The sequence below is a fragment of the Acipenser ruthenus genome, chromosome 48, assembly GCF_902713425.1.
Source record: "Acipenser ruthenus chromosome 48, fAciRut3.2 maternal haplotype, whole genome shotgun sequence".
In the NCBI taxonomy this organism is placed as follows: Eukaryota; Metazoa; Chordata; class Actinopteri; order Acipenseriformes; family Acipenseridae; genus Acipenser; species Acipenser ruthenus.
In genome coordinates, this window is record NC_081236.1 from 970,150 (window position 1) to 997,317 (window position 27,168).

The 27,168-nt window shown below is 47.3% G+C and overlaps 1 protein-coding gene across 1 annotated transcript; it reads left to right on the forward strand.

Moving 5' to 3' along the window:
• The first annotated feature begins 131 nt into the window (after positions 1-131).
• Positions 132-26,791, forward strand: LOC117967970 (DNA-directed RNA polymerase II subunit RPB1). The gene is made up of 29 exons (XM_059014478.1): positions 132-477; positions 1,535-1,667; positions 2,024-2,160; positions 3,467-3,640; positions 4,224-4,505; positions 5,228-5,389; positions 5,799-6,019; positions 6,937-7,069; positions 8,265-8,389; positions 8,824-9,034; positions 9,811-10,020; positions 10,800-10,968; positions 11,091-11,185; positions 11,564-11,767; positions 12,326-12,548; positions 14,151-14,334; positions 14,926-15,097; positions 15,648-15,753; positions 16,116-16,321; positions 17,243-17,467; positions 17,903-18,149; positions 19,102-19,202; positions 19,618-19,722; positions 19,949-20,131; positions 20,767-20,970; positions 21,640-21,826; positions 22,488-22,601; positions 23,281-23,430; positions 24,124-26,791. The coding sequence occupies exons 1-29, from the start codon at positions 391-393 to the stop codon at positions 25,257-25,259; spliced, it is 5,886 nt and encodes a 1,961-aa protein (XP_058870461.1). The 5' UTR covers positions 132-390; the 3' UTR covers positions 25,260-26,791.
• Positions 26,792-27,168: the final 377 nt, after the last annotated feature.

The following is a 27,168-nucleotide window of genomic DNA, read 5'->3' on the forward strand; positions in this document are numbered from 1 at the left end:
AGTTCTCCCTTTCAGCCAATCACCGATCGGTTCAATACCGCGACTCTCCTCCCCCTGCTGCCTCAGCCCTTGCCTGCGCGACCGGGCGAACCCGTGGCTTCTCTCGGCGTCTATATAAGCCTGTGCTGTGCGAGCCGGCTCTCAGTTGCGCTGAGAGCGCACTGGCGTGTAGATCAGAAAAAGGGGAAAGCTGCGAAAGAGTAACCTCTGGTGGCGCGATAAAAACGTAAATAAGCGGTTTAAACAGCAGTTCTCCGCGAGAACACGTGAGAACCCTTTACCGGAGCCATTCCGGCTGCCGTCGGGACTGCGGGAGAGTTTGTGTTGGTAGTTTTTTACCTCATTTCAAAGCGGCGTGCCGAGAGAGACGCGTCCGTTTGAATTGAGAAGATGCACGGACCGCCTTCCGGCGACAGCGCATGCCCACTGCGCCTCATCAGAAAGGTTCAATTCGGCATCATCAGCCCAGATGAACTTGTAGGTCCTTTTGCGGGAAAATTTGATTTCTTTTAAACTCCTATGTTTTTTTTTTTGCTTTATTCTGCTCTGTGTTTATGTCTAATCGGTAGATCAGTTACACAGCCGGTTTTATTGCTTATATCGTGTCAGCGGAGTGCCGCATGCGCAGTACTGCACTGTGTAGTTAAACTAGGTCTGTGGAGCAGGTCGAGGAAGTTATCAAACTTTATCGACATGGTTACGATTGCTAAAGCGGTACTGGAATACATCATTATATTTTAAAAACATATTTTATACAGTGTTAACAGTAAGCTAGCGGCTGGGTACTGGTCAGTTTGGGGGGGGGGGGGGGGAGACACGACGTGCTGCATACATAAACACATTAAAAACATATTTTTATAACGATATTGTGACCATCAAACTGTAGTTTTTAAATACCGGTGTTGATTTCCATAGACTTTCCCTTTTTTTTTAATAAACGCATTCAGTTGAAGAGCTGTTCCCAGTGCTACATTAAAAATTAATGTAAGAAAGACGTTTCTACACAACATAAGCCTTTGTATTTATTATTATTATTATTATTACCGGCGTCCGTATATTTAAGTGTTACAAAATTAGCCGCACATTGTGTGACGACACGTGCTTACAGAAGTACAGCCTTTGATCGATACAGTTAAACCATTAACCCTTTAGATGATTGATTGATTAATGGGGGGGTATACGGGAGCCTAGCACGCAAATGCATGATGACCTCGTAGGAGGATGCATTTTGGGGTGAGGGGGGTGCAAATGGGGTGAGAGGGGTGGGGACGAATGTGTCGTGTTTTAAATATTTCGATAGGGTTCAAATCTACCCCCCCGTTTGTAATATTAACACGTGTGTCACTCGGGGACGTTGGTGTTTTAACTTGATGTGATCTGGAAGGCGAACCTTATTCCTGTTTTGCACGGGTGTGTGGTTTGTTTTAATTTAAACATCAGTATTGATCCCGTGCTGTGAATTCAGGTTCTCAATGCGTGTTGCAAGTGATCTGATCGTGCTTGTTCATCACTTTTTATTTTTCTCCCGGTCTAGAAACGGCTGTCTGTTACAGAAGGGGGCATCAAGTACCCCGAAACAACTGAAGGTGGCCGCCCCAAATTAGGGGGGCTGATGGACCCCAGACAGGGGGTGATCGAGCGGTCAGGCCGCTGCCAGACGTGTGCAGGTGAGCCATGGGGGGGATGGGGATGTGGAAGCAGACCTGGGTTCAATTATAAATCCAAAACCATTGCAGAAATTCTAGTTGCAATTAAGCTGCAGCGATTTCAATTCGCACCAAAGTAACACGAACAACCACGCACGTTTTTAACATGGATGGAAGCTGGCATGCAATAAACACATCTATGAATCAAACTGGGCAGCGACCGCGCGGGCACAGATGCCAGTCAGCAGCGAGCCGTCCCCGGGGCTGAAAGCAGCCTGGGGATCCGAACCGTTCTCGTTGTGCCTCCCTCTGGTTCAGAAGCGCTGTTCTCATGCTGTGCTGTTCTCCCCCCCCCTCCTCTCCTCTCCTCTCCCCAGGTAACATGACGGAGTGCCCGGGTCACTTCGGGCACATAGAGCTGGCCAAGCCGGTGTTCCACGTGGGCTTCATGACGAAGATCATTAAGGTCATGCGCTGCGTGTGCTTCTTCTGCTCCAAGCTGCTCGTGGACTCGGTGAGATCCTGACCCGGCACAGAACTGCCTTCACCCTGCAGAGCCCAAGCGCTTTCCAGATGAGAAAAGAGGCTTTTTATTTATGGAGCTGCAGCTATTATTATTATTATTATTATTATTATTATTATTATTATTATTATTATTTATTTCTTAGCAGACGTCCTTATCCAGGGCGACTTGCAGTCGTAAACAAAAATACATTTCAAGAATCACAGTACAAGTGATAATACAATTAAGATCAAGATAAAAAATACAATGACTTTGGTTCTAGCAAGTACAAGTATATGACAAAATATGATTCAATAACGGAGCAGATAAGTGTCAGTGATGGTTACATCAGGATATCAGGTCAGTGATGGTTGCATCAGGATACAGATAGGGCTCAAGAGTGTTGCATCGCCCTATAGAATTAATCCTGCTTCATGAAGTCGAATGAAACCTGCTGGATAATGTTAACATATTGAATCACACACCGCTGTGTAGTTTTCCATACACTTAATGAAAAACTGACATATGAAAAAGGTGACATTTCAAAATTTAACATGAAATAACACTGTACTGCTATTATGGCTTCCGGTAGACTCTTTTATTGCCATTATCATTTTGTAGTTTCTTTTGATTTACATGATAAAACATCTCAATTATGTTCATATTTAAAAAAAAAAAAAACTTAAATTGTCTTAATCCTAAAATTCTAGGTGATGCAAAATTTTAGCCAGAGCTGTAAATTCATTCCTTTTACTAAACACATCCTCCCCCTGTTACAACACAATATAATATACTGCATATGAACAATTCTGGCTTGTGAGTCTAGATTTAAAATAGAGGGGAGTCTAAACATGATATAATACAGAAATAGGTGTGTCTGGGTTAATCTAGGAGGCTGGTCTTATTAAAGGGATAGAGAACTTCTAACACATTTAAAAAATCAAAACCTTATGATGGAAAGGGTTTTGCTTTAGCAATTTTATTTAAACTCTTACAAAAAAAAAAAAAAAAAAAATATTTAAATGAGATATATATATATATATATATATATATACACACAAAGTCTGCTTCCAACTCTACTGGGGATGTGATGTTTCAGGAGATCATTTAATGAGTTGGTCTTCATGAAATACTCCCTTGATCTTTTTAAACGTCTTACAAATAAGCTGCACATCAGTATTGTGATATTGCAATTGGATGTCAGTTGCTATTTTAGCAAAAGGTGCTTCTGTACCTGGAATAATTGACTGACCCTCGGGTCTAACCCTTCTGTCTTGTGCTCTGTGTGTTTGTTTTTCTTCCCCTCCTCTCCTGTCAGAATAACCCCAAGATCAAAGACATCCTGATGAAGTCGAAGGGGCAGTCCCGCAAGCGCCTCACCCACGTGTACGAGCTGTGCAAGGGCAAGAACATCTGCGAGGGCGGGGAGGAGATGGACAACAAGTTCGGAGTGGAGCAGACCGAGACCGAGGAGGACCTGGGCAAGGAGAAGGTGCCAAAGCTCACTCTCCTTTAGCTAGTCAGACGCTGCTTTGATCGAAAGTGACTTGCAGAGACCGGGGGGGGGTGAACTATGCTTCATCAAGTCTCTGTCAGTTATAAAGAGAGAGCACTGTGAACGGGTCAAATTCCTGTTTCAATTCAAATTTGATTTTAAAATCTGTTCCCATTGTGTTCTTTTTTTTTTTTTTTTATAATAGATTCCGAACGCGTCATTGATCACAATTTCAAAGTCGCAGCGTTCTGTTTAAATGAGCTTCTCGCAACAGTGGCGACAAAAGACTTTGATTTGAAGTCGCTGTTTTTGTTAGTCCGATTTTAAAATCGGCTTCAAATGAAAGCAGTTGAAGAATAATCGCATTGTGTCTCTCAAATATCAATTCTTTGGAAGGAATTTAGGTAGCTTTTTTTTTCTTTAAAAAGCAATCAGAGACGGACACAGGAATTGACCCTGACTAAATGTTTTGATGTTGTACTTTGACCCCCCTCCGGTTCCTCCCCCTCCTGCTCTCCTCTGACCCCCCTGGTTCCTCCCCCTCTTGCTCTCCTCTGACCCCCCTGTCTCCTCCCCCCAGGGTCACGGGGGCTGCGGGCGGTACCAGCCTCGTATCCGCCGCACGGGGCTGGAGATGTACGCGGAGTGGAAGCACGTGAACGAGGACTCCCAGGAGAAGAAGATTCTGCTGAGCCCGGAGCGGGTCTACGAGATCTTCAAACGCATCTCCGACGAGGAGGACGTCATCCTGGGCATGGACCCCAAGTACTCGCGCCCCGAGTGGATGATCGTCACCGTGCTGCCCGTGCCCCCCCTTTCCGTGCGGCCCGCCGTGGTCATGCAGGGATCGGCGCGCAACCAGGTAAGGGATACGCCAGGGCTGTCCAATCGCAGTGCAGGGATTGGATAGCAATGCAGGGGGTAAGCCAGGGCTGTCCAATCGCATTGCAGGGATCAGAGAGCAATGCAGGGGGTAAGCCAGGGCTGTCCAATCGCAGTGCAGGGATCAGAGAGCAATGCAGGGGGTAAGCTAGGGCTGTGAAATCGCAGTGCAGGGATCGGAGCGCAGGTAAGGGATACACCAGGGCTGTCCAATCGCAGTGCAGGGATCAGAGAGCAATGCAGGGGGTAAGCCAGGGCTGTCCACTCGCAGTGCAGGGATCAGAGAGCAATGCAGGGGGTAAGCCAGGGCTGTCCACTCGCAGTGCAGGGATCAGAGAGCAATGCAGGGGGTAAGCCAGGGCTGTCCACTCGCAGTGCAGGGATCAGAGAGCAATGCAGGGGGTAAGCCAGGGCTGGGATCGGAGTGCAGGTAAGGGCTTTGTGATGCCACATGCCAGGGCTGGCCAATCACAATCCAGGAGGGCCATTCCACTCCAGGTGTAACGGGTAAAATGAGATAATGAACTCTGTCGGGGTGCAGGTTTAATTGGTTCAGTTGAATGATTTGAAACGGGGTTGGAAGGGCCAGCTTTAGCCACCCCTGCGATTTTTTTTATAATCAAGATCCGCTGTCCAGCCCCGCTCTCGCTCCTCCTGCTCCTCAGCCCGCTGTAAAGCCCCTCTCCCGCTCCTCTCTCGCAGGACGATCTGACCCACAAGCTGGCGGACATCGTGAAGATCAATAACCAGCTGCGTCGCAACGAGCAGAGCGGCGCCGCGGCCCACGTGATCGCCGAGGACGTCAAGCTGCTGCAGTTCCACGTGGCCACGATGGTGGACAACGAGCTCCCAGGCCTGCCCAGGGTAAGAGTCTAACCGCCATCGACCACGGCTGTAAACACACTGCAGTGCCGATGGACTAAACTCATTCTGTGACCATGAGACTTTTGGTTGAAGCGTTTTGTCATTTTAATTTATTTTGGTATTTTTTGTTTTAAGCCTTATATCCTTCTAGTTATAACAAGAGTACTACATTTTATACTAAACTCTTTCAGTGACAAACCGACTCAGTCGAAGCATTTGTCTTTTTGAATTCTAGTTTCTTTTATTCCTTAATGTAATCTATTACTAGTGTTGATTGGATGACAAATACTGAGAGTCTTCTTGTTTGTTTGCTCATAGCTAATCCTAATGTAGTCTTTTTGAGTCTCCCAGTATGCAACTGATGAAATTAACTTTATTTTCTATTGTGTGTGTGTCTCTGCTCACCCAGGCCATGCAGAAGTCTGGCCGCCCCCTCAAATCTCTCAAGCAGAGGTTAAAGGGCAAGGAAGGCCGGGTGCGCGGGAACCTGATGGGCAAGCGAGTGGATTTCTCCGCTCGAACCGTCATCACGCCAGACCCCAACCTGTCCATCGACCAGGTCGGTGTGCCACGCTCCATCGCAGCCAACATGACCTTCCCCGAGATCGTCACGCCTTTTAACATTGACCGGTACGTCTCCTTAATTATTGTATTGAGTCATTTAGACGCTTTTATCCAAAGCGACTTGCAGAGAGGGGTGAACTCTGCATCAACTGCTGCTGCTGCTGCAGAGTCACTTCCAATAGGACCTTGTTTGTTTTAAGTCTCATCCGAAGGACGGAGCTCAAGGAGGTTCAGTGACTTGCTCACACACAGTGAGTCGGTGGCTGAGCCGGGATTTGAACCTCCTGGTATCAAGCCCCTTTCTTTTAACCGCTGGACCCCCAAACCTGCTGGTTAATTAACTAACCGTCGTGAGCGTTAGGTCTGGCGCTGCACGGAGTTCTTCGTTGGGGTGGAGGTCTCCACCGAAATCGGGTGCCGAGAATCGGGTGAGGGTCACGGGTGTCGGTCGGGCTGCTTTTTACTACAGAGTGTAAGAGTTCATAGCAATGTGAGAAAAAATGAAAATAAGGGAAAACAAACTGGGGTTGCATGTATACACAGAAATGCATGACTTGTTTAGACACATGCACATACAGCTATGGCTAAACTTGTTGCATCTCTTAGACTTTTTTGAGGATTGAAGCATAATTTAAAAAAATAAAACAATATGAACGTAATTTAGATCTCAACATGATATCGCAAGTGTCTAGTGGAAGCCATACTAGTAATATATTTAATGTTAGATTTTGAAATGTCCCATTTTAATAGGTCAGTTTTTTTGGTTGAGTGTGTGGGGGGGAAACTACCAAGCGGTGTGTAATTTTTAAATCTGTTAGCATAACATTCAGCAGGTTTCATTCAACCTTTAAGAAGCAGGGTTTGTTAATTCTAGAGGGTGATGCAAAAGGTTTGGCCATGCACCCACACATGTATCCCTAGTATACAGCTGTTCTGTCTCCCAGTCCTGCCCCTGCTCAGCTGTGCCCCTTGTCTTGTTTCAGGCTCCAGGAGTTGGTGCGGAGGGGTAACAGCCAGTACCCCGGAGCCAAGTACATCATCCGAGACAACGGAGACCGGATAGACCTGCGCTTCCACCCCAAGCCCAGTGACCTGCACCTGCAGATCGGATACAGAGTGAGCCATGCCCCTTCCAGCCGCTGGCTCTCTCACTAGAACCAGGGCTGCTGGTTTTCTGTGTTTCTCTGACCTTTCTCTACTCTTCTCCTTTTTTTAAAAATTCAATTGATCCCAGTTCAGCCATTCGTGTATCTCAATCGCTGCTGAGAGTAAAATTGATGTCATTTATTTCTGTGAAACAGGTTTTAAAAATGGCAAGTCTGACTTCTTCATTTCAAAGCAGAAGAGACTCCTCTTTGTTCATGTAAATAGTCACGCTGCAGAAGGACTGTGATAGTGCGTCCTGCCTCAAATACTTTATTTTTCATTCTAGCTTCAATAAAGATGAGTCGCTTTAACATGTTTCGATCTCGTTTTGTACGCTCTGCTTGTAAATGAGAAATTAAGACTTAGCTGATTTTTATTCTCCTAATTAAACCCAGAAAAAGCTGTTCATTACAGAACCGTGTCGCTTGTTTTTACCTTCATATCGCGACTGAGCCTGATTCTGTTAAGCTTCATTTTTATTTCAAGAATTCTGTTTAATTACTCCTCGCTGATCCTCATTGCATTTCATTCTTGCAGTCCCTGAGATTATCTGTCATTGTGCTTTTTGTTATTTTCACTTGTTTAAGATTCTTTTCAGCTTAATTCCCAGTACGAAGCGTACACTGATGGCAAAGTCAATTTTAAAATCTCCTTGATTTGTAGCAAAACAAATACATCTTAATCCTAGTTTGTAATGAATAGTTTTCTCGACAGCTTAATGACTAATTGACGTTTTAAAGGGAGGTAGAGATTTGGACAATAAACAGAAAAGCAAGCCTGAACTGTAAGCACTGACATAAATTCACTTCAAATTTTTTTTTTTTCTCAGTAGGGTGGCTATGAATAGTGTAAAGCTAATTTCACTGGATATCAAATTCTACATGTACAGCTGGTTTCACAGACCTCGATTGGCACTAATCTTGCACTCTGTTGCCAGGATAGTGCTAATCGGGTCTGTGAAACCAGTCTGATGTTGGGATAGCCCATGGTGATCTAAGATCACACCCTCCCAGCCACGAGATTATTTCTCTGGATAAACTTGAACACATAGAGGAAAGGCTGTAGCCTTTTCTACTTTCCTGCTTCCCCGCCTCCACGAAATCGAGCCTCTTTTAAACACTATCCAGGGTGAGGATATCTTAACTGTCTGTTCCTCCCTTCCCAGGTGGAGAGGCACATGTGTGACGGTGACATCATCATCTTCAACAGACAGCCCACGCTGCACAAGATGTCTATGATGGGACACAGGGTGCGGATCCTGCCGTGGTCGACGTTCCGACTCAATCTGAGGTACACGGCGACCCTCCTCCCCCTCTCGCCCGTTTCCAAGTACCCTATGTTCCGTTCTCCAGGATCACCTGAGACGCACACTGAGAGGGCAACGCACACCAGCCATTCCCCTGAGAGAGAGAGAGACTGAAATATCTTCAGTTTATTTCTTAAATATTTCCCAACATAAAACCAATGTCACCTTACAATAATTGATTTTGAGTTTCAGTGTTTTAAAATAAAATATCAAACAGAATGAAATTTCAATGTACCATTTGTAATTCAGTAATATGAGAGAATTGGTCAGGGGTCTGAATACTTTTACAAGGCACTGTGTATATAGATGGATAGATAGATCTGAATTATGTTAGTTTATTTAATTTGTCTCTACTAAAATTCGAGGCCATGCGTAACTTTTAGTCCGTAACTAACGGGTTTTCTTGCCCCCTCCCCAGCGTGACGACCCCCTACAACGCGGATTTCGACGGGGACGAGATGAACCTGCACCTGCCACAGTCCCTGGAGACCCGCGCGGAGATTCAGGAGCTGGCCATGGTGCCCAGAATGATTGTCACGCCCCAGTCCAACCGACCTGTCATGGGCATCGTGCAGGACACACTGACCGCCGTGCGCAAGTTTACCAAGAGGGACGTCTTCCTGGAGCGGGTGAGAGGGGCGCAGCGGGGAAGGATCAGGTGGGGTTAGACACACAACCACCCCCCTCCCAGTCCTGGGGTTTGAGAACCACCCTGGCTGTGAATACACAGCTCTGGCCAAAAGTTTTGCATCACCTAGAATTTAGGGCTCTGGACTCTTGACCGGAGGGTCGTGGGTTCAATCCCAGGAGGGTGGACACTGCTGCTGTACCCTTGAGCAAGGTACTTTACCTAGATTGCTCCAGTAAAAACCCAACTGTATAAATGGGTAATTGTATGTAAAAATAATGTGATATCTTGTAACAATTGTAAGTTGCCCTGGATAAGGGCGTCTGCTATGAAATTAATAATAAACTACAACATGATATTGCAGTAAGTCTACCGGAAGCCATAATAGTAGTACAGTAGTATTTCATGTTAGATTTAAAAAATGTACTTTTTTGTTTGTTTTGGACAGCAGGATGGGGAAGGATTGGGTTCTGACTGCGCTCTCTCTCTCTCTCTCTCTCTCTCTCTCTCTCTCTCTCTCTCTCTCTCTCTCTGTCTGTGTGTGTGTGTGTGTGTCTCTCTCTCTCTCTCTCTCTCTCTCTCTCTCTCTCTCTCTCTCTCTCCTCTCTCTCTCTCTCTCTCTCGCTCTCTCTCTCTCTCTCTCTCTCTCTCTCTCTCTCTCTCTGTCTGTCTGTGTGTCTCTCTCTCTCTCTCTCTCTCTCTCTCTCTCTGTCTCTCTCTGTCTCTCTCTCTCTCTCTCTCCTCTCTCTCCTCTCGTGCTCTCTCTCTCTCTCGCAGGGGGAGGTGATGAATCTCCTCATGTTCCTCTCCACCTGGGACGGAAAGGTTCCCCAGCCGGCCATCCTGAAGCCGCGGCCGCTGTGGACCGGGAAACAGGTCTTCACCCTCATCATCCCAGGACACATCAACGCCATCCGTACCCACAGCACCCACCCTGACGACGAGGACAGCGGCCCCTACAAGCACATCTCCCCCGGGGACACCAAGGTGAGCCGGAGACCTCCCGTCGGAGCAGATCACAGCCCTGCGATCACCATCAAACTGTAGCCTAGCCCCGAAAACCCCTGTCACAGACTCCCGTCGGACCAGATCACAGCCCTGCGATCACCATCAAACTGTAGCCTAGCCCCGAAAACCCCTGTCACAGACTCCCGTCGGACCAGATCACAGCCCTGCGATCACCATCAAACTGTAGCCTAGCCCCGAAAACCCCTTTTCACAGCATAACTCCAGCATAGCCCCGAGGCCCCTGTCAGACCATCGCTTCTAGCTGGACAGCCCTGCCTTTATCAAACCGAAGCACGACTCCCTACACGACTGTAGCTGTGTTTTTGTAAATGGGGTGGATCCCAAGCTCAGTCCTGTGCTCTGCAATCCTGTGCCGTACCGTAGCTTCTAAAGGGGAGGACGGGGGGGGGGGGGGGAGTGACCTTTGTCCTCCTAAGCAGGGACAGAGGTCAGGCCTGCTCTCTTTGTAATTAACATTACAATGCTGAGCGCTGTGCTTCATCAGACAGCAGTGCCGCTGAAGGTTAGTCCTCTGCTCTGTACTGTCACACCATCGCTCAGTCCTACATGCTCCACAATACAGCAGCTTCTGCATGGGGACCCCAAGATTCAACATTAGCCCCGCACTGTTAATGGCATTGCAGTGTCCTGCATTGATCATGGAGAATGGTTGGTGTGTGTTGCTCTCCTCACTTTCTTTCTTTCTCTCCCCCCTCGCTCGCTCTCCCTCTCTCCCCCTCGCTCGCTCGCTCTCTCAGGTGATCGTGGAGAACGGCGAGCTCATCATGGGTATCCTGTGTAAGAAGTCTCTGGGCACCTCGGCCGGCTCTCTGGTGCATCTCTCCTACCTGGAGATGGGTCACGACACCACCAGGCTGTTCTACAGCAACATCCAGACTGTCATCAACAACTGGCTGCTCATCGAGGGTGAGTCCGGCCGGGCAGAGCCTGGGAAGGGAAGCTGGGTGTCCGAATAAAGAACACGCATCAAATACAGAGCTGTTGAGTGTGAGTGTGAGTGATGGGAGCCTCTCTGTTCTGTCCCTCAGGTCACTCCATCGGTATTGGAGACTCCATTGCTGATGCCAAGACCTACCTGGATATCCAGAGCACCATCAAGAAGGCCAAGCAGGATGTGATAGAGGTGAGTGTCCGGCTGCAGATCCTGTGCAGCAAATAACCCTTTCTCTACTGGCAGGTGTACAGGACTGGGGGAAGAAGACCAAGCAAATGGCTGTAATGTTCGGTCGCTGCTTGATTGGGTTATATAGTGGGCAGGGGGGCAGAAAGACGGGCCTCTTGTGCATAGACACTTAGAAATGACCGTGAGACGTCCTAGAGCAGAGTTGGGCAACCCTGGTCCAGGAGAGAGAGAGAGAGCCACAATCCTGCAGGTTTTTCTGGTTGTTAGGTCTTCAGGATCAGGGTTGGTCATCGCTGATCTAGAGGTGTTAAGTCTCCAGCTTGCTGTGCGATGCTGTAGTTGTAATTCTCTCCTCCTCCCCCCCCCTCCCCCCGGCAGGTCATCGAGAAGGCTCACAATAACGAGCTGGAGCCCACGCCCGGAAACACGCTGAGGCAGACCTTCGAGAACCAGGTGAACAGGATCCTGAACGACGCCCGTGACAAGACGGGCTCCTCCGCGCAGAAATCCCTGTCCGAGTACAACAACTTCAAATCCATGGTGGTGGCCGGGTCCAAGGGCTCCAAGATTAACATCTCCCAGGTGAGAGAGAAGCAGGGTTACAAACTCCACACTAGCCCTGCTGCTGCTGCACCCAGTCCTGGGGTTCAGAGCTCCCCTCAATGAAGTCTGTTATTATTATTAATATTGAAATGATCAGGAGCCAGGAGTTTGAGCAGGGTTACAAACTCACACTAGCCCTGCTGCTGCTGCTGCTGCTGCACCCAGTCCTGGGGTTCAGAGCTCCCCTCAATGAAGTCTGTTATTATTATTAATATTGAAATGATCAGGAGCCAGGAGTTTGAGCAGGGTTACAAACTCACACTAGCCCTGCTGCTGCTGCACCCAGTCCTGGGGTTCAGAGCTCCCCTCAATGAAAGTTTTATATATTCCATATTTTAAACCTGTAACTTATTGCTTGGTTATTTAAAATAGTTAACGTGTGTAGCTGTCTGAATTTTAGTGTAAATTGTATTTAGAAATGCGATTACTGCAGCAGAATTGTAACCTTGTAATTTTAAACAGTGCTGTAACTGTAGCTCTAGTTGCCCTCGGGCCTGCAGGCAGCTGTCTGACCCCCCTCCCCTCCCCTCTCCCCAGGTCATCGCCGTGGTGGGGCAGCAGAACGTGGAGGGAAAGCGCATCCCGTTCGGGTTCAAGCACCGCACGCTGCCGCACTTCATCAAGGACGACTACGGGCCGGAGAGCCGTGGCTTCGTGGAGAACTCGTACCTCGCCGGCCTCACCCCCACAGAGTTCTTCTTCCACGCCATGGGAGGGAGAGAGGGGCTGATCGACACGGCCGTCAAGACTGCAGAGACAGGTGAGGGGAGAGAGAGGGACCTGCAAGTCATGCAGGGCCAGTTACATTCTTAATTATGAATCCAAAGCGACTTGCAGAGACTAGGGGGGTGAACTCTGCTTCATCAACAACTGCTGCTGCAGAGTCACTTCCAATAGGAGCTCGTCTGTTTTGTGTCTCATCCGAAGGACGGAGCAGAAGGAGGTTCAGTGACTTGCTCAGGGTCACACACACACAGGGAGTCAGTGGCTGAGCCGGGATTTGAACCTCCTGGTATCGAGACCCCTTTCTTTAACCACTAGACCGTCCCTTGCAGACGTTGCAGGGCAGTACAGGGATACAATGCAAGCTTCATATTTGAAATGTGAACTAGGATGCAACATCTAAACGCCTTGTTACATGTTCCCATTAGTTTACCCCTTCAGTGTGTACGGAAGTCATCTTCTGTATAGAAAATACAGTGCGACTTGAATTCTGATTCTGTAGACTGGGGATCAGACACACCCCAAAACAAACGTACTAGAATTTGGACCTAAATCCTTTTAACAGATTTAATTCAGAGGACCTGGGTTGACTTTCCTTACAACGGTACATGATTTTATAAGAGCTGGCATTTAGAGCTGGGGTGGCCAATCCGTCCTGCAGGGCGATTCCGCTCCTGGTCTTTGCTCCAACCCTGTTCTAAATCGCTTAATTGAACCAATTTAATAAACCTGCATCCAGACCCTGAAGTGGTTAATCATTACATGTTAAACCTTGCATTGGAGCGGGGGGGGGGGGTGTCTCTGTTCCTGGAGGGCCGCAGTGTCTTCTGGCTTTCGTTCCACCCTGAGCTCGCCGTTACTTTTAATTAGGCTAATTTGATTAATTGGACTCATTTAACACTTCTCTCCAGGCCTATGCATCATAGATGGTGTTCCTTGAATCAAATGCATTTTTTTAAATCAAGGTTTTCAATCCTGGTCCTGGGGACCCCCTGTGTCTGCTGGCTTTCATTCCAACCGAGTTTCTCAATTAAACCCTTAATTGAACTAACATGCTTAATTAGACCTTTTTAATTGTTCTCAGCTCCTGAAAAGTTGCCTCTTATTTATTCCCCCTCAAGTTACTTTATAAAATTGTATAGTTAATTTGAAACCTCCCAACTGTTTAAAAGCCGGAAACAATTAAAGGTCTAAGTTAATGAACAGTTCAATTAAGGGTCTAGTTAAGTAATTGATAACTTGGTTGGAATGAAAACCAGCAGACACAGCAGGGGGTCCCCGGGACTGGGTTTGGGGGAACCCAGCTCTAAATCAACTGTACAAGCCCTTAAACCAGGGGTGCCCAATCCTGGTCCTGGAGGGCCGGTGTCCTCCTGGCTTTTGTTCCAACTGCCCCCTAAATTACTTAATTGGACCAATCAAGCACTTATTCAAAGGTCCAATTAAGCAATTTAGTGTACAGATGGAACAAAAACCAGGAGGGACACCGGCCCTCCAGGACCAGGATTGGGCACCCCTACCTTAAACATATCCCATTCAACAAACAATTAGATCAGTGATGTTAAAGCAGGGGACCCCCCACCCTGCTTTCAGAGGCGTGCTTAGGCCAGCCGCAATGACCCTCTGCTGCCCCCTGCAGGCTATATCCAGCGGCGGCTGATCAAGTCCATGGAGTCGGTGATGGTGAAGTACGACGCGACTGTGCGGAACTCCATCAACCAGGTGGTGCAGCTCCGATACGGGGAGGACGGGCTGGCGGGAGAGTCCGTCGAGTTCCAGAACCTGGCCACCCTCAAGCCCTCGCACAAGTCCTTCGAGAAGAAGTGAGAACCGACCCGTCCGCTCCCAGCGGCACCAAGGGCAGCCGGGATCGAGATTAAACCTACTGCAGCTTGAGAATAGGGACAGGGGGGTTCTGTACTGATGTTATAGCGTAGCTCTTTATTAAAACAAGGGAGACGAGGTCAATCCTGCTGTGGAATAAATCCGATGGTGCTGAAATAAGGGACTTGGATATTAATATCTGTACCTTGGCTGTGGCCAAAGGTTTTGCATCGTTGAGAATTTTAGGATTGAGACAATAAAGAAAAAAAAACTATAAACATAATTTTAGATCTCCTATTTTAACATCATGTAATCACACTACTAAATGATATTGCAAAAAAGTCTACCGGAAGCCATAATAGTAGTATTTCATGTTAGATTTCATAATGTCACCTTTTTGAATTTTAGTTTTTTCCCCCACATACTTGACGTAAAACTGACAAAGCTGTATGTACCTCCAATATGTAAACGTAATATTCAGCAGGTTTCATTTCACTTTATGAAAACGAATTCTATCGGCCATTCTAGCTGTGCATTCTTCTATAACTCTGTCTATTGGTTGAACTGACTAGACCTGTTTCTCCCCTCAGGTTCAAATTTGACTACACTAATGACCGTGCTCTGCGGCGCATCCTGCAGGAGGAGGTAGTGAAGGACGTGATGACCAACGCCCTCGTGCAGGGCACCCTGGAGAAGGAGTTTGAGCAGATGAAGGAGGACCGAGACATCCTGAGAGCCATCTTCCCGACGGGGGACAGCAAGGTGAGAGGGGAGGGGTGGCACGCCTTTTGAGGAGGCTCGGTGGTCCAGCGGTTAAAGAAAGGGGGCTTGTAACCAGGAGGGTCCCTGTTTAGTCCCAGCTCAGCCACTGTAACCCTGAGCAAGTCACTGAACCTCCTTGTCCTCCGTCCTTCGGATGAGACGTAAAACAAACGAGGTCCTATTGGAAGAGACTTGGGGGCTTAACTACGCAGCACAACTGCTGCTGCAGAGTTCACCCCTTAGTCTCCAAGTTGCTTTGGATAAAAGCGTCTGCTAAATGATTAAATGATATTAAATCCTCGGCTTTCTCTCCCTACAGCTATAAACAAGTTTTTGCATCGCCCTCCTTTATAGAATTAAGTAATTTTGCTTCATAAAGTCAAATGAAACCTGCTGAAATAATGTTATTGTGTTGAATTATACACTGCTTTGTAATTTCCCATATAGTTAATGGAAACTGACAAATTAAATGTGACATTTTTGAAATTTTGGCCATAGCTGTGTGTGTATTCTTGTATATGGGGAGGTTAATTCCTGTTCTGTCCACCAGGTGGTGCTGCCGTGTAACCTTGCCAGGATGATCTGGAACGCTCAGAAGATCTTCCGCATCAACACAAGAACCCCGACCGATCTGAACCCGCTCAGAGTGGTGGAAGGTAGGGCTCTCTCTGTCTCTGTCTCTCTGTACCTGTGAATTGTTGCTTGGTTATTTATGAAATAGTTAATGTGTGTAGGTTGTGGTCCTTTTTTGTGTTAACCCTAATTTTAGAATTGTAACTGGTGCACAATAATTGTAATTGACATTCTATTGACCCCAGGTGGTCTGCCTCCAGCCTTGAAACAGAATGACTTTGGGTGGGACGCTTGCCTCTGTGTATCCCTTGCTTATTAAATATCTTGGCGACCCTGGATAGATACCTGCCGCCTTTCTAAATCTTATTAAAAAGGGGTTTCATTAATCTGTTCCGCAAAACATGATGAAACGTTCCCTCTGCCCTGCCCCCCCGGTCTCTCCCAGGTGTGAAGGAGCTCAGCAAGAAGCTGGTGATCGTGAACGGGGACGACCCCCTGAGCAGGCAGGCCCAGCAGAACGCCACGCTGCTGTTCAACATCCACCTGCGCTCCACGCTGTGCAGCCGACGCATGACCGAGGAGTTCCGGCTCAGCACGGAGGCCTACGACTGGCTGTTGGGCGAGATCGAGGCCAAGTTCAACCAGTCTATCGTGAGTCCTCCTCTTTTGAGCCTCTCAGTACCGCAGTTATTCATGAGCAGATTCCCTTATCCAGGCTGACTTACAGTTAAATATCACATTACAGATAAGAGCTGTTATAAAATGCATTAAAATCAGTAGTAAGAGCAAATTCAAATGAGAAATACAGTGAGTACGTTTTGAGAGTGATTTCGCCTGGGCAGTTAAGCTTAAATATTTGGTTGTAAGAGTAAATTCCATTAAGTACAATAAATGGATGAGAACGATTTCAAAAAACGTGACTACGGTTACCTTTTAATTTGAACACTCTGGTCCCCTTCCTCATCTCCTGGTTCTCTCTCGCCTTTCACTCACTGTTGTGATAAATTGCAGTCTTTTAGAAAACAAACTCATCTGACAAACGTTTTGACCCCTTGCTCTTTTGAGCCTCTTCAGTGAGTCGCAGGAAAACAATTCCATCTCGGGGTTCTGTGACAGTTTATAAACTCCACCTTCGCTCTCGTAGTTTATGAAACCCTAGATGGAATTATTATCCTGTAACTCACTGAAGCCCATCTATTATTCTCTCTCTCTCTCTCTCTCTCTCTGTCTGTCTGTCTGTCTGTCTCTCTGTCTGTGTCTGTCTCTCTCTCTCTGTCTGTCTCTCTCTCTCTGTCTGTCTCTCTCTGTCTGTGTCTCTCTCTGTCTGTGTCTCTCTCTCTGTCTGTCTGTCTCTCTCTCTCTGTCTGTGTCTCTCTCTCTCTCTCTCTGTCTGTGTCTCTCTCTCTCTCTCTCTCTCTCTCTCTCTCTCTCTCTCTCTCTCTCTCTGTCTGTGTCTCTCTCTGAGACAGTAGCCCCCCCCCCCCCCCCCTGATTTCAGGCCCAGAGCTATCTAATCCCCACCCTGCAGATATGCGCTCTCCTCTCCTCGCTAACCCTCTCTCTCCTCCTCAGGCTCACCCTGGTGAGATGGTGGGCGCTCTGGCAGCTCAGTCTCTCGGAGAGCCCGCCACTCAGATGACCCTGAACACCTTCCACTACGCCGGCGTGTCGGCCAAGAACGTGACCCTGGGGGTGCCGCGTCTCAAGGAGCTGATCAACATCTCCAAGCGGCCCAAGACCCCCTCGCTGACAGTCTTCCTGCTGGGGCAGGCAGCACGAGACGCTGAGAGGGCCAAGGTGAGGCCCGCTGCTCTCCCCGATCGGGGACAGGGGGTGCTGCTGGAGCCTTCTCCTGCCATCTTTGGTCAACGATGTGTTTTTGGAATAGATTTTTTGTTTTTAAAAGGGAATTAGAATTGAGAATGGATCTGGGAATTGATTTTTAAATTGGATTTGACCCCAAACCCTGAGTGCAATCCTGGGTGTCCGCAGTGCTGTGAAACATAAAACACAGCAACTTAGCAGGTACAGATGTCGGTCAGTAATGACTCGACCCTACAGCTAAAGTGACGTTAATGGGAGTGGGGGAAAACCAGACACAGCCAATCGAAGTAGACAAGCAATTTGGTGGCTAGTGCCCTCCCTTTTTTAATCCCCTCCCTTCTCCTCCACTCCCTCTTTCTTCTCCCTTCTCCTCCCCCTCCTGTTCCACCCCCTCGTTCCTCTCCCAAGGACATCTTGTGCCGGCTGGAGCACACGACCCTGAGGAAGGTGACGGCGAACACTGCGATCTACTACGACCCGAACCCGCAGAACACGGTGGTGACGGAGGACCAGGAGTGGGTGAACGTGTACTACGAGATGCCCGACTTCGATGTGACCCGCATCTCCCCCTGGCTGCTGCGCATCGAGCTGGACCGCAAGCACATGACCGACCGCAAGCTCACCATGGAGCAGATCGCAGAGAAGATCAACGCAGGTCAGTCTTCGGAAAGTTCAGACATTCAACAGGGGTGGGATCTGAGAGCCAGCTAATTCAATACAGTCTAGTATAGAGAACTCAGTGCTGTACTGGAGATCTGAGAGCCAGCTAATTCAATACAGTCTAGTATAGAGAACTCAGTGCTGTACTGGGGATCTGAGAGCCAGCTAATTCAATACAGTCTAGTATAGAGAACTCAGTGCTGTACTGGAGATCTGAGAGCCAGCTAATTCAATACAGTCTAGTATAGAGAACTCAGTGCTGTACTGGGGATCTGAGAGCCAGCTAATTCAATACAGTCTAGTATAGAGAACTCAGTGCTGTACTGGAGATCTGAGAGCCAGCTAATTCAATACAGTCTAGTATAGAGAACTCAGTGCTGTACTGGGGATCTGAGAGCCAGCTAATTCAATACAGTCTAGTATAGAGAACTCAGTGCTGTACTGGAGATCTGAGAGCCAGCTAATTCAATACAGTCTAGTATAGAGAACTCAGTGCTGTACTGGGGATCTGAGAGCCAGCTAATTCAATTCAGCAGTGATTAGAAACAAGACTCCCATTGCACAGCAGTTTGATCCATTCCTGGTTTCACCAAGTTTGACACACCTGAGCTTGTTACCTACAAAATGTGGTGACTAATCAAGCTGATAGTGAAACCTGGAATGGGTGAAACTGCAATGCAATAGGAGTCCGATTTTCCATCCCTCTACAATTTTATAGTGCCTTCATCAGTGTTATTGAAACGAGAAGAAACTGAGGCGAGTGTTTCTGCCCGTGCCTTCACCCTATCCTGATAGTTACACCCGCAGTGACTGACGGTACCCGAGTTGGCATTGCGGCATGGCTCGGGTTGGTTGGGTTCCCCACCTTGCCCAGTTGATTCGCTGGGAGCGTTATTTATTCCACTCTCATTCCCTTCCCTCCTCCTCCTCCTCTCCGGTGTCTGTAGGTTTCGGTGACGATCTGAACTGCATCTTCAACGACGACAATGCGGAGAAACTGGTGCTGAGAATCCGCATCATGAACAGCGACGAGAACAAATTCCAGGAGGTCAGTGCTGGACACGCCCCCTCCAGACCACGCCCCTTTCAACCACAACCCACTCTGGTCACGCCCCCTTCCTGACCACACCCACTGATTACTCCCGGCCACACCTCCTCCCACAAACTGGGTCCTTGACCCTCCCTTAAGCTGAAGGAACACGGAACTTGGTTTCAGGAGACGAGGTTTCAACCCGCTGCTCCTGAAAGTGGCTTCGTGTTCCCAGGGCTTTTAGATTTACCCCTGAATCTTGTGGTTGATTTTGTAAGCTTTAAATGTATAGGCTGCTGACTTCCTGGTTTGAAGGTGTAGTTTTGAATGTGCTTTTTTGGGATGTACACAAGGTTTTTAAAAAAAAAAAGTGATTTTGGACAAAGGTTAATGTCCAGCTGTGTGTGACCCGATCCCTGCTGTTCTCTCTCAGGACGAGGAAGTCGTGGACAAGATGGACGACGACGTGTTCCTGCGCTGCATCGAGTCCAACATGCTGACAGACATGACCCTGCAGGGCATCGAGCAGATCAGCAAGGTGACCAGTATTTCAGAAATGGTGCAAGCGTTCTTATAGAGAGTGGTGATGCTGAATCACTGGGATCCTTTTTAAGACCCGACTTGACAAGGTTCTGAGATCAATCAGCTGTTCTGAACCGGACAAGCTCTGAGGGGCCGAACCGCCTCCTCTCGTCAGGAATTCTCATGATAAATCTGGGCACCTTGCTTGATTTATTAAACCTTTTTATTATTTCTTTCTCCAGGTGTACATGCACTTGCCCCAGACTGACAACAAGAAGAAGATAATCATCACGGAGGAAGGGGAGTTCAAGGCCCTGCAGGAGTGGATTCTGGAGACGGACGGCGTGGGGTTGATGAGAGTGCTGAGCGAGAAGGACGTGGACCCCGTGAGGACCACGTCCAACGACATCGTGGAGATCTTCACTGTGAGTCCCACTGCTAGGGACAGGACCAGGACGTGTATTGCTTTACATAGGAGCTGGTGAATAGTTTGACCCCAGCGTGTGTGAGGAGGCTGTGTGGTCCAGTGGTTAAAGAAAAGGGCTTGTAACCAGGAGGTCCCCGGTTCAAATCCCACCTCAGCCACTGACTCATTGTGTGACCCTGAGCAAGTCACTTAACCTCCTTGTGCTCCGTCTTTCGGGTGAGACGTAGTTGTAAGTGACTCTGCAGCTGATGCATAGTTCACACACCCTAGTCTCTGTAAGTCACCTTGGATAAAGGTGTCTGCTAAATAAACATAATGACTGGGGTTTGTGTAGCATTCAGTTCTCATTTCACACACTGCCCCGTTTCATTATTCTCTGTGTGTGGGTTGTTGTAATCAATCTATTGCAAACAGGATATCTATTGGTTTTTATAGGACTGCCTTCAGAGAATGTTACTGGCTGAAAAGCCTGTCGGTCAATAAGGAAAGCTGCTGATTGGTTAATGACAGGAAAGAAGCCAGAGAAGGCGACTCAGGAAGTGCAACCCTAACTAAAAGCATGGCTTGCAAACAGATATCTTTTTTAAGTATCTTAGGGGTGTATTAAATGAATCCATGTGTTTTGTGTTTCAGGTGCTGGGGATCGAGGCTGTGCGCAAGGCATTGGAGCGGGAGCTCTACCACGTCATCTCCTTCGACGGCTCCTACGTCAATTACCGCCACTTGGCGCTGCTGTGCGACACCATGACCTGCCGCGGCCACTTGATGGCGATCACGCGCCACGGCGTGAACCGACAGGACACGGGGCCTCTCATGAAGTGCTCCTTCGAGGAAACGGTGAGGCTGCCCGCACGCCTGCTCGCTCGCTCCGCACGTCCTGAACGGTTTTCATCGCAAGATCCCCACAAGTGTCTAAACTTGATCCCAGGAGGCTCAAATCCCGGCTCAGCTGCTGACTCCGTGTGTGTGTGTGTGTGTGTGTGTGTGACCCTGAGCAAGTCACTGAACCTCCTTGGGCTCCGTCCTATTGGAAGTGACTCTGCAGCAGCAGTTGATGCATAGTTCACCCCCCCCCCCAATTCTCCAAGTTGCTTTGGATAAAATCTTCTGCTAAATGACTAAAATTCATCATAAGGAATTGAGGGTATAACGATTCACCAATATGGAGATCGCTATGCATGCAATGGTCCTGATGGGCTAATTGTGTGATTGTAATAAGATCAAATGGTCATTTTAACCCATTTTGCTAACTCAGAATGAGTTGGGGGAGAGTATTCATCTGTAAAACTTGCTTATTCAGTCAAAAACCATTTTAAGGAAACTACAATGAGCAAAGCTGTGCTTTTTGTGGTCTTGTTTCTCAATCCAAAACATGTATACCTCCTATCACGATACATCATGTCAAGAAAGCCCTCCCAGTTTCACGGCCGCGCAGTGAATCGCTCCGCCCTCCTGTAAGGAATCAAGGCTGCTTGCTGACCTCCCTCTCTCTCCTCCCCCCCCCAGGTTGATGTCCTGATGGAGGCAGCTGCTCATGGGGAGAGCGACTCGATGAAGGGGGTGTCTGAGAACATCATGCTGGGGCAGCTGGCTCCGGCCGGGACGGGCTGTTTCGATCTGCTGCTGGACGCGGAGAAGTGCAAATACGGCATGGAGATCCCCACCAACATCCCCGGCATCAGCGTGGCTGGACGTGAGTGTGCGACCACGGAGCCGTGCCACGGGAATCCTGGGACAAGCAAACGAGCGTTTCTCCTCCTATATTTATTTTTTAATGTTTTAAAAGTTATGAATTGGCTGAGAAACCAAAGTGTAGTTTTATTTATTTATATAGATAGATTAGAAAAAATACATCAGTTATTGGGTTACATTTTTATTCTTGTCCATATCTTTAAATTCTCAATCATAATTTCAGATGTATTTATATAGCGCCTTTCAAACCACAGCGGTACTGAAAGGGGGATCTTGTGAATTCTTTTGGATGAAACAGCCCAACAATAAATCTGTCCTTTTTTTTGATGGTTTATCAAACCAGACAAATAACTTCCAAGTTAATTTATTATAGATTTGTACACCAAACTGAAGTTAATCGCTTTTGTTAACTCTGTGTCTTGATGCAGGTTTCATAGCACCTCGTGCATTTCTACATTTTGAATTGGTTATTTTGTTTTGTTTCACAAGGTGTAGTAAATATAAATTGTAGTGTGACATTTTGTTTTTTTTATGAACCTCGATTCTAGATTTCAATGCAATATCCCTTTTCCTTCATGTTCTTTCGAGGAGGGTCACACTGGTTGGTTACCCCCCTCTCTGTCGGTGTGTCCCCTGTCCTCATGCTGTCTCTTGTCCTGCAGCCTCGGGTATGTTCTTTGGCTCTGCTCCCAGTCCAATGGGGGGAATGTCCCCCGCGATGACGCCCTGGAACCAGGGAGCCACGCCAGCGTACGGGGCCTGGTCTCCCAGCATCGGTGAGTCTCGATCAAAATTAAAGCACATGAGAAATAATACATTAAGTAATATATGATTGAAAGCACTGTACCATCGTAACTAACGCTCCCAACAGTGCTGCATTTAGAAATATGAAGACTTAATGAATTAGGTAACAAATGTTTTGACTGAAGTCTTTCTCAATGTCTTTGCACTTGAATATTTTTTATAGATATTTTCTAACAATTTCATATTTTGTTTTCAACCATTTTTTATTTTTTTTATGTAATGTGTAATAACTTCAGTAATTTTATAGTACAGCTCTAGCCAAAATTTTGCATCGCCTAGGATTTTAAAATTGAGACATACTGAAAAAAAAAAAATTGAAACTATATGAACATAATTTTAGATCTCCTATTTGAACATGTAATCAAAGACACTACAATATGGTGTCAAGTCTACCGGAAGCCATATTAGTACTATTTCATGTTAGATGTCCAAATGTCACCTTTTTTTTCAATTTGTAGTTTCCTCCACATATGTAAAACTGACAAAGCTGTATGTACCTCAATATGTAAACGTAATATTCGGCAGGTTTCATTTCACTTTATGAAGCTAAACTAATTCTATAGGCCGTTCTAGCTGTGCATTCTTCTATATCTCTTGTATCTATTGGTTTTTAACTGTCTCCCCCCCCCTGTCCGTCCGTCCCGCCCACAGGCAGCGGCATGACCCCCGGAGGGGCTGGATTCTCTCCCAGCGCTGCGTCCGACGCCAGCGGCTTCAGCCCCGGCTACTCCCCTGCCTGGTCCCCCACACCGGGCTCCCCAGGGTCCCCAGGTCCTGCCAGCCCCTACATCCCCTCCCCAGGTAAGCCTGCTCCTCCTCGCGGCATAGGGGAGTCTCCTCTCCTGCACCCTTCATTGTTCCTCTAGCATGAATTGCAGGTTTAATGCACAAGTCTGTCCAGGTCCTTTTGAATTGTATGCCAGGTAATAGAATATGATTACTACAGTATGTAATGTTTTGTGAACAAGCTATAGCCATCATGATTGTGGTTTTATTATAAGGATACAATTACAGGGATGGCAATAAGACTCCTGTTGCACAGCAGTTTCACCCATTCCAGGTTTTACTACCAGCTTGATTAGCCACAGTGTGTCTAGGCAACAAGCTCAGGTGTGTGATTTTAAAATCACAGTAAAACCAGGAATGGCTCAAACTGTTCTGCAGTTGTGGTCTTTCAATGGGTCAGTTGCGTGTGGCCACACCTGGTTGACCTGTCGACACCCCACTTCCTGAATTTTTTGCTTGGAGACATTTCACTCCTGAAAACCTAGATGCGACCAATATTAATTGTCTGATACTGGACTAAAAAAACATTAAGTTCTGAAGCTGTAGCATCAAAAGCATTTATTTTTTAGCTTTTTACCCAGGCCAGAATGATGATGATTATTTTATTATTATTATTATTATTATTATTATTATTATTATTATTATTATTATTATTGCAATAGATTTATTCTAGTAAATGATAAATGCATTTCTCCTTTTTACCTCCAGGTGGCGCCATGTCTCCCAGCTACTCCCCCACCTCCCCGGCCTACGAGCCCCGCTCTCCAGGGGGCTACACCCCCCAGAGCCCTGGCTACTCTCCCACCTCCCCTTCCTACTCTCCCACCTCCCCTTCTTACTCCCCGACCAGCCCCAACTACAGCCCCACCTCCCCCTCCTACTCTCCCACCTCCCCTTCGTACTCCCCGACCTCCCCTTCCTACTCCCCCACATCTCCCAGCTACTCCCCGACCTCTCCCAGCTACTCTCCCACCTCCCCTTCCTACTCCCCGACCTCCCCTTCCTACTCTCCCACGTCCCCCTCTTACTCCCCCACCAGCCCGTCTTACTCCCCTACCTCTCCCTCTTACTCCCCCACCTCTCCGTCCTACTCCCCTACCAGCCCCTCTTACAGCCCCACCTCCCCTTCCTACTCCCCGACCTCTCCTAGCTACAGCCCCACCTCCCCCTCCTACTCCCCCACCTCTCCCAACTACACCCCCACCAGCCCGTCTTACTCCCCCACCTCTCCCTCTTACTCCCCCACCTCTCCCAACTACACCCCGACTTCCCCCAACTACAGCCCCACTTCCCCCTCATACTCCCCGACCTCTCCCAGTTACAGTCCCACCTCTCCTTCCTACTCTCCTTCCAGTCCTCGCTACACCCCCCAGTCCCCGACCTACACCCCCAGCTCTCCCAGTTACAGCCCCAGCTCCCCCAGTTACTCCCCTACCAGCCCCAAGTACACCCCCACCAGCCCTTCCTACAGCCCCAGCTCCCCAGAATACACCCCGACCTCCCCCAAATACTCTCCCACCTCCCCCAAATACTCCCCCACTTCTCCCAAGTACTCCCCGACCTCTCCTACTTACTCCCCGACGACGCCCAAATACAGCCCCACAAGCCCGACCTACTCTCCCGCTTCCCCGGGCTACACCCCTACCTCCCCCAAATATTCCCCCACGTCCCCTACCTACTCCCCAACCTCTCCCAAATACTCCCCCACGTCCCCCACTTATTCCCCAACCAGTCCCAAGGGCTCCACGTACTCCCCCACCTCCCCAGGCTACTCTCCCACCTCTCCCACCTACAGCCTCACCAGCCCGGCCATCAGTCCGGACGACAGCGATGAAGAAAACTAGATGGAGGAGGGGGGCGGAGATTTGGAAAGCGCCTCCTGTGGCCGGAGGCTGACACTGCATCCATTTTTTTTCTATTTCTCAATTCTTGCCAGCCATCCATTTTTTTTTCAACTTCCAGAGCGACTAGTGAACATTTTTGTGATAGACAGAAAAAAAAGATGGGGGGAGGAGAAAAAAATTGGACCCCCACTTTTATTTTAAGGGGGAGGGGTGGGATTAATTTTTTTTCTCATGAGACTTGAATGACTGATAAGTGTCCTGTATTTTTCTGTTTGTTTATTTTTTATTGGCTACAAGGTGTAGCTACATCGTGAATTTTTATTTCTTAAGGCAAGGCAGGGTAACTAGAAGGCATTTGTTGCCCCCCCTTTTTTTTCTCTTTTCAAAAGGAGTTAATTTTCTAAAATTCCTTAACTGGAAGGATATCGCTATGGAAATGACCCAAACCTCCATAATACTGAGTTCTGGAATCTGTCAGTCTCCCCACACTATGGAATCCATTCTAGATACAGACTGTATTACTAAGTGGTCTTCTGGACTAGAATAGGTGTTATATTCAGGAGCGAAACCTCTTGTCCGAAGACCATCAAACGCTCCAGTCTCTGTTAGTGTTGCTGTGTGTTCTTTAACAGGGATCCAAACCGCATCCTGGAGAGCCACAATCCTGGAGAGAACGTTAGTGTTGACCAATTAAGAAAATTAATTGGTTTGATACTTAAGTAATTGATAACTCGGGTGGAATGAAAACCAGTAATCCCTGCGGCGCTCCTCCAGGATTGGGATTGGCAGCCTGTTTTTATAAAATCAGAGGATCGCTTGAAGTCTTCTTGAATGACAAAATCCAGTCTAATCCAGACTAACAGAAGTACCTTCAGTTTTCTGTAACGTCAAAAGACACTTTGATCAAATTATATAGTGAGGACCCTTTTTTTAAAAGAGGGATAAAATGCTATGGGGGGTGTGGAAGGTTGGATTTTTAATTTATATAGAAATTGCTAAAACCATTAAACTTGTGATCCCACAACAGCCCTCTGTCTAGAAACACAACGTTCATTAAAGCTTTTTAGATAATGTTTTTTCAAATTTTGGTGAGGCAAGACTCTCTCTGCTACTGAAAGACACAGATCTGAACTAGTTTCGAGTTTGAGAACTCGATGCGAAAACAACATTGCTGTGAAACATTGTTTTTAAAAAAAAAAAACATTAAACTGCACAAATCTGACCAGCGTACGGATCTGTAGAAACGCTCGCCTAATTCTTGTGTGTTTTTTTTTCTGTAAAATAATATTTATCCCTTCTAAGAACTTTTTTTTTTTTCTAAACTTGCCAACAATCGCATAATGCTACTAAAAACCATTTTTCGAATTGGTTCGTTCATCGGCTAGCTACTCGACACGTGGCTCAAACACGCCCCCTCTCTGTACAGTTGTGAATAGCTTTTTACAATTCCTGGTTTTTTTTTTTTTTGGTTTTGCAAGGATAATTGTTGTATAGTTTTTGTAAGGTGCAAATAAAAAAATTAAATAAAACTAGTTCTGTTTGTGTGTGCGATTTGTGAGTCTCCATTTTAACTAAATAAAATGTTAGTTTTGGTCTATAGGTACACATTACCAGTCTAGTGTTAGGGCTGTTGTGGGGTTAAATGATCCTTTTTTTAAAATAAAAACCGTACAGTACTTTTATGACATGCTAAACTATATATTAAAAGATCCCAGTCTCCCCTTTATCAAGAAGCCTTCTGGGCGTTAATGTATATAAAGGCGGTTTCTCATTTCAGTTTAATGTATAGGGTGATGTCGCCATGTGTTTGTGTGGTTTCCAATTGCTCAGAAGTGACTGCAGATTGCAATCTCTCAGTTCACACATTATTGACACTTTGCCCGCGCCTGTGGTCTGTAGGTGCCTGTGT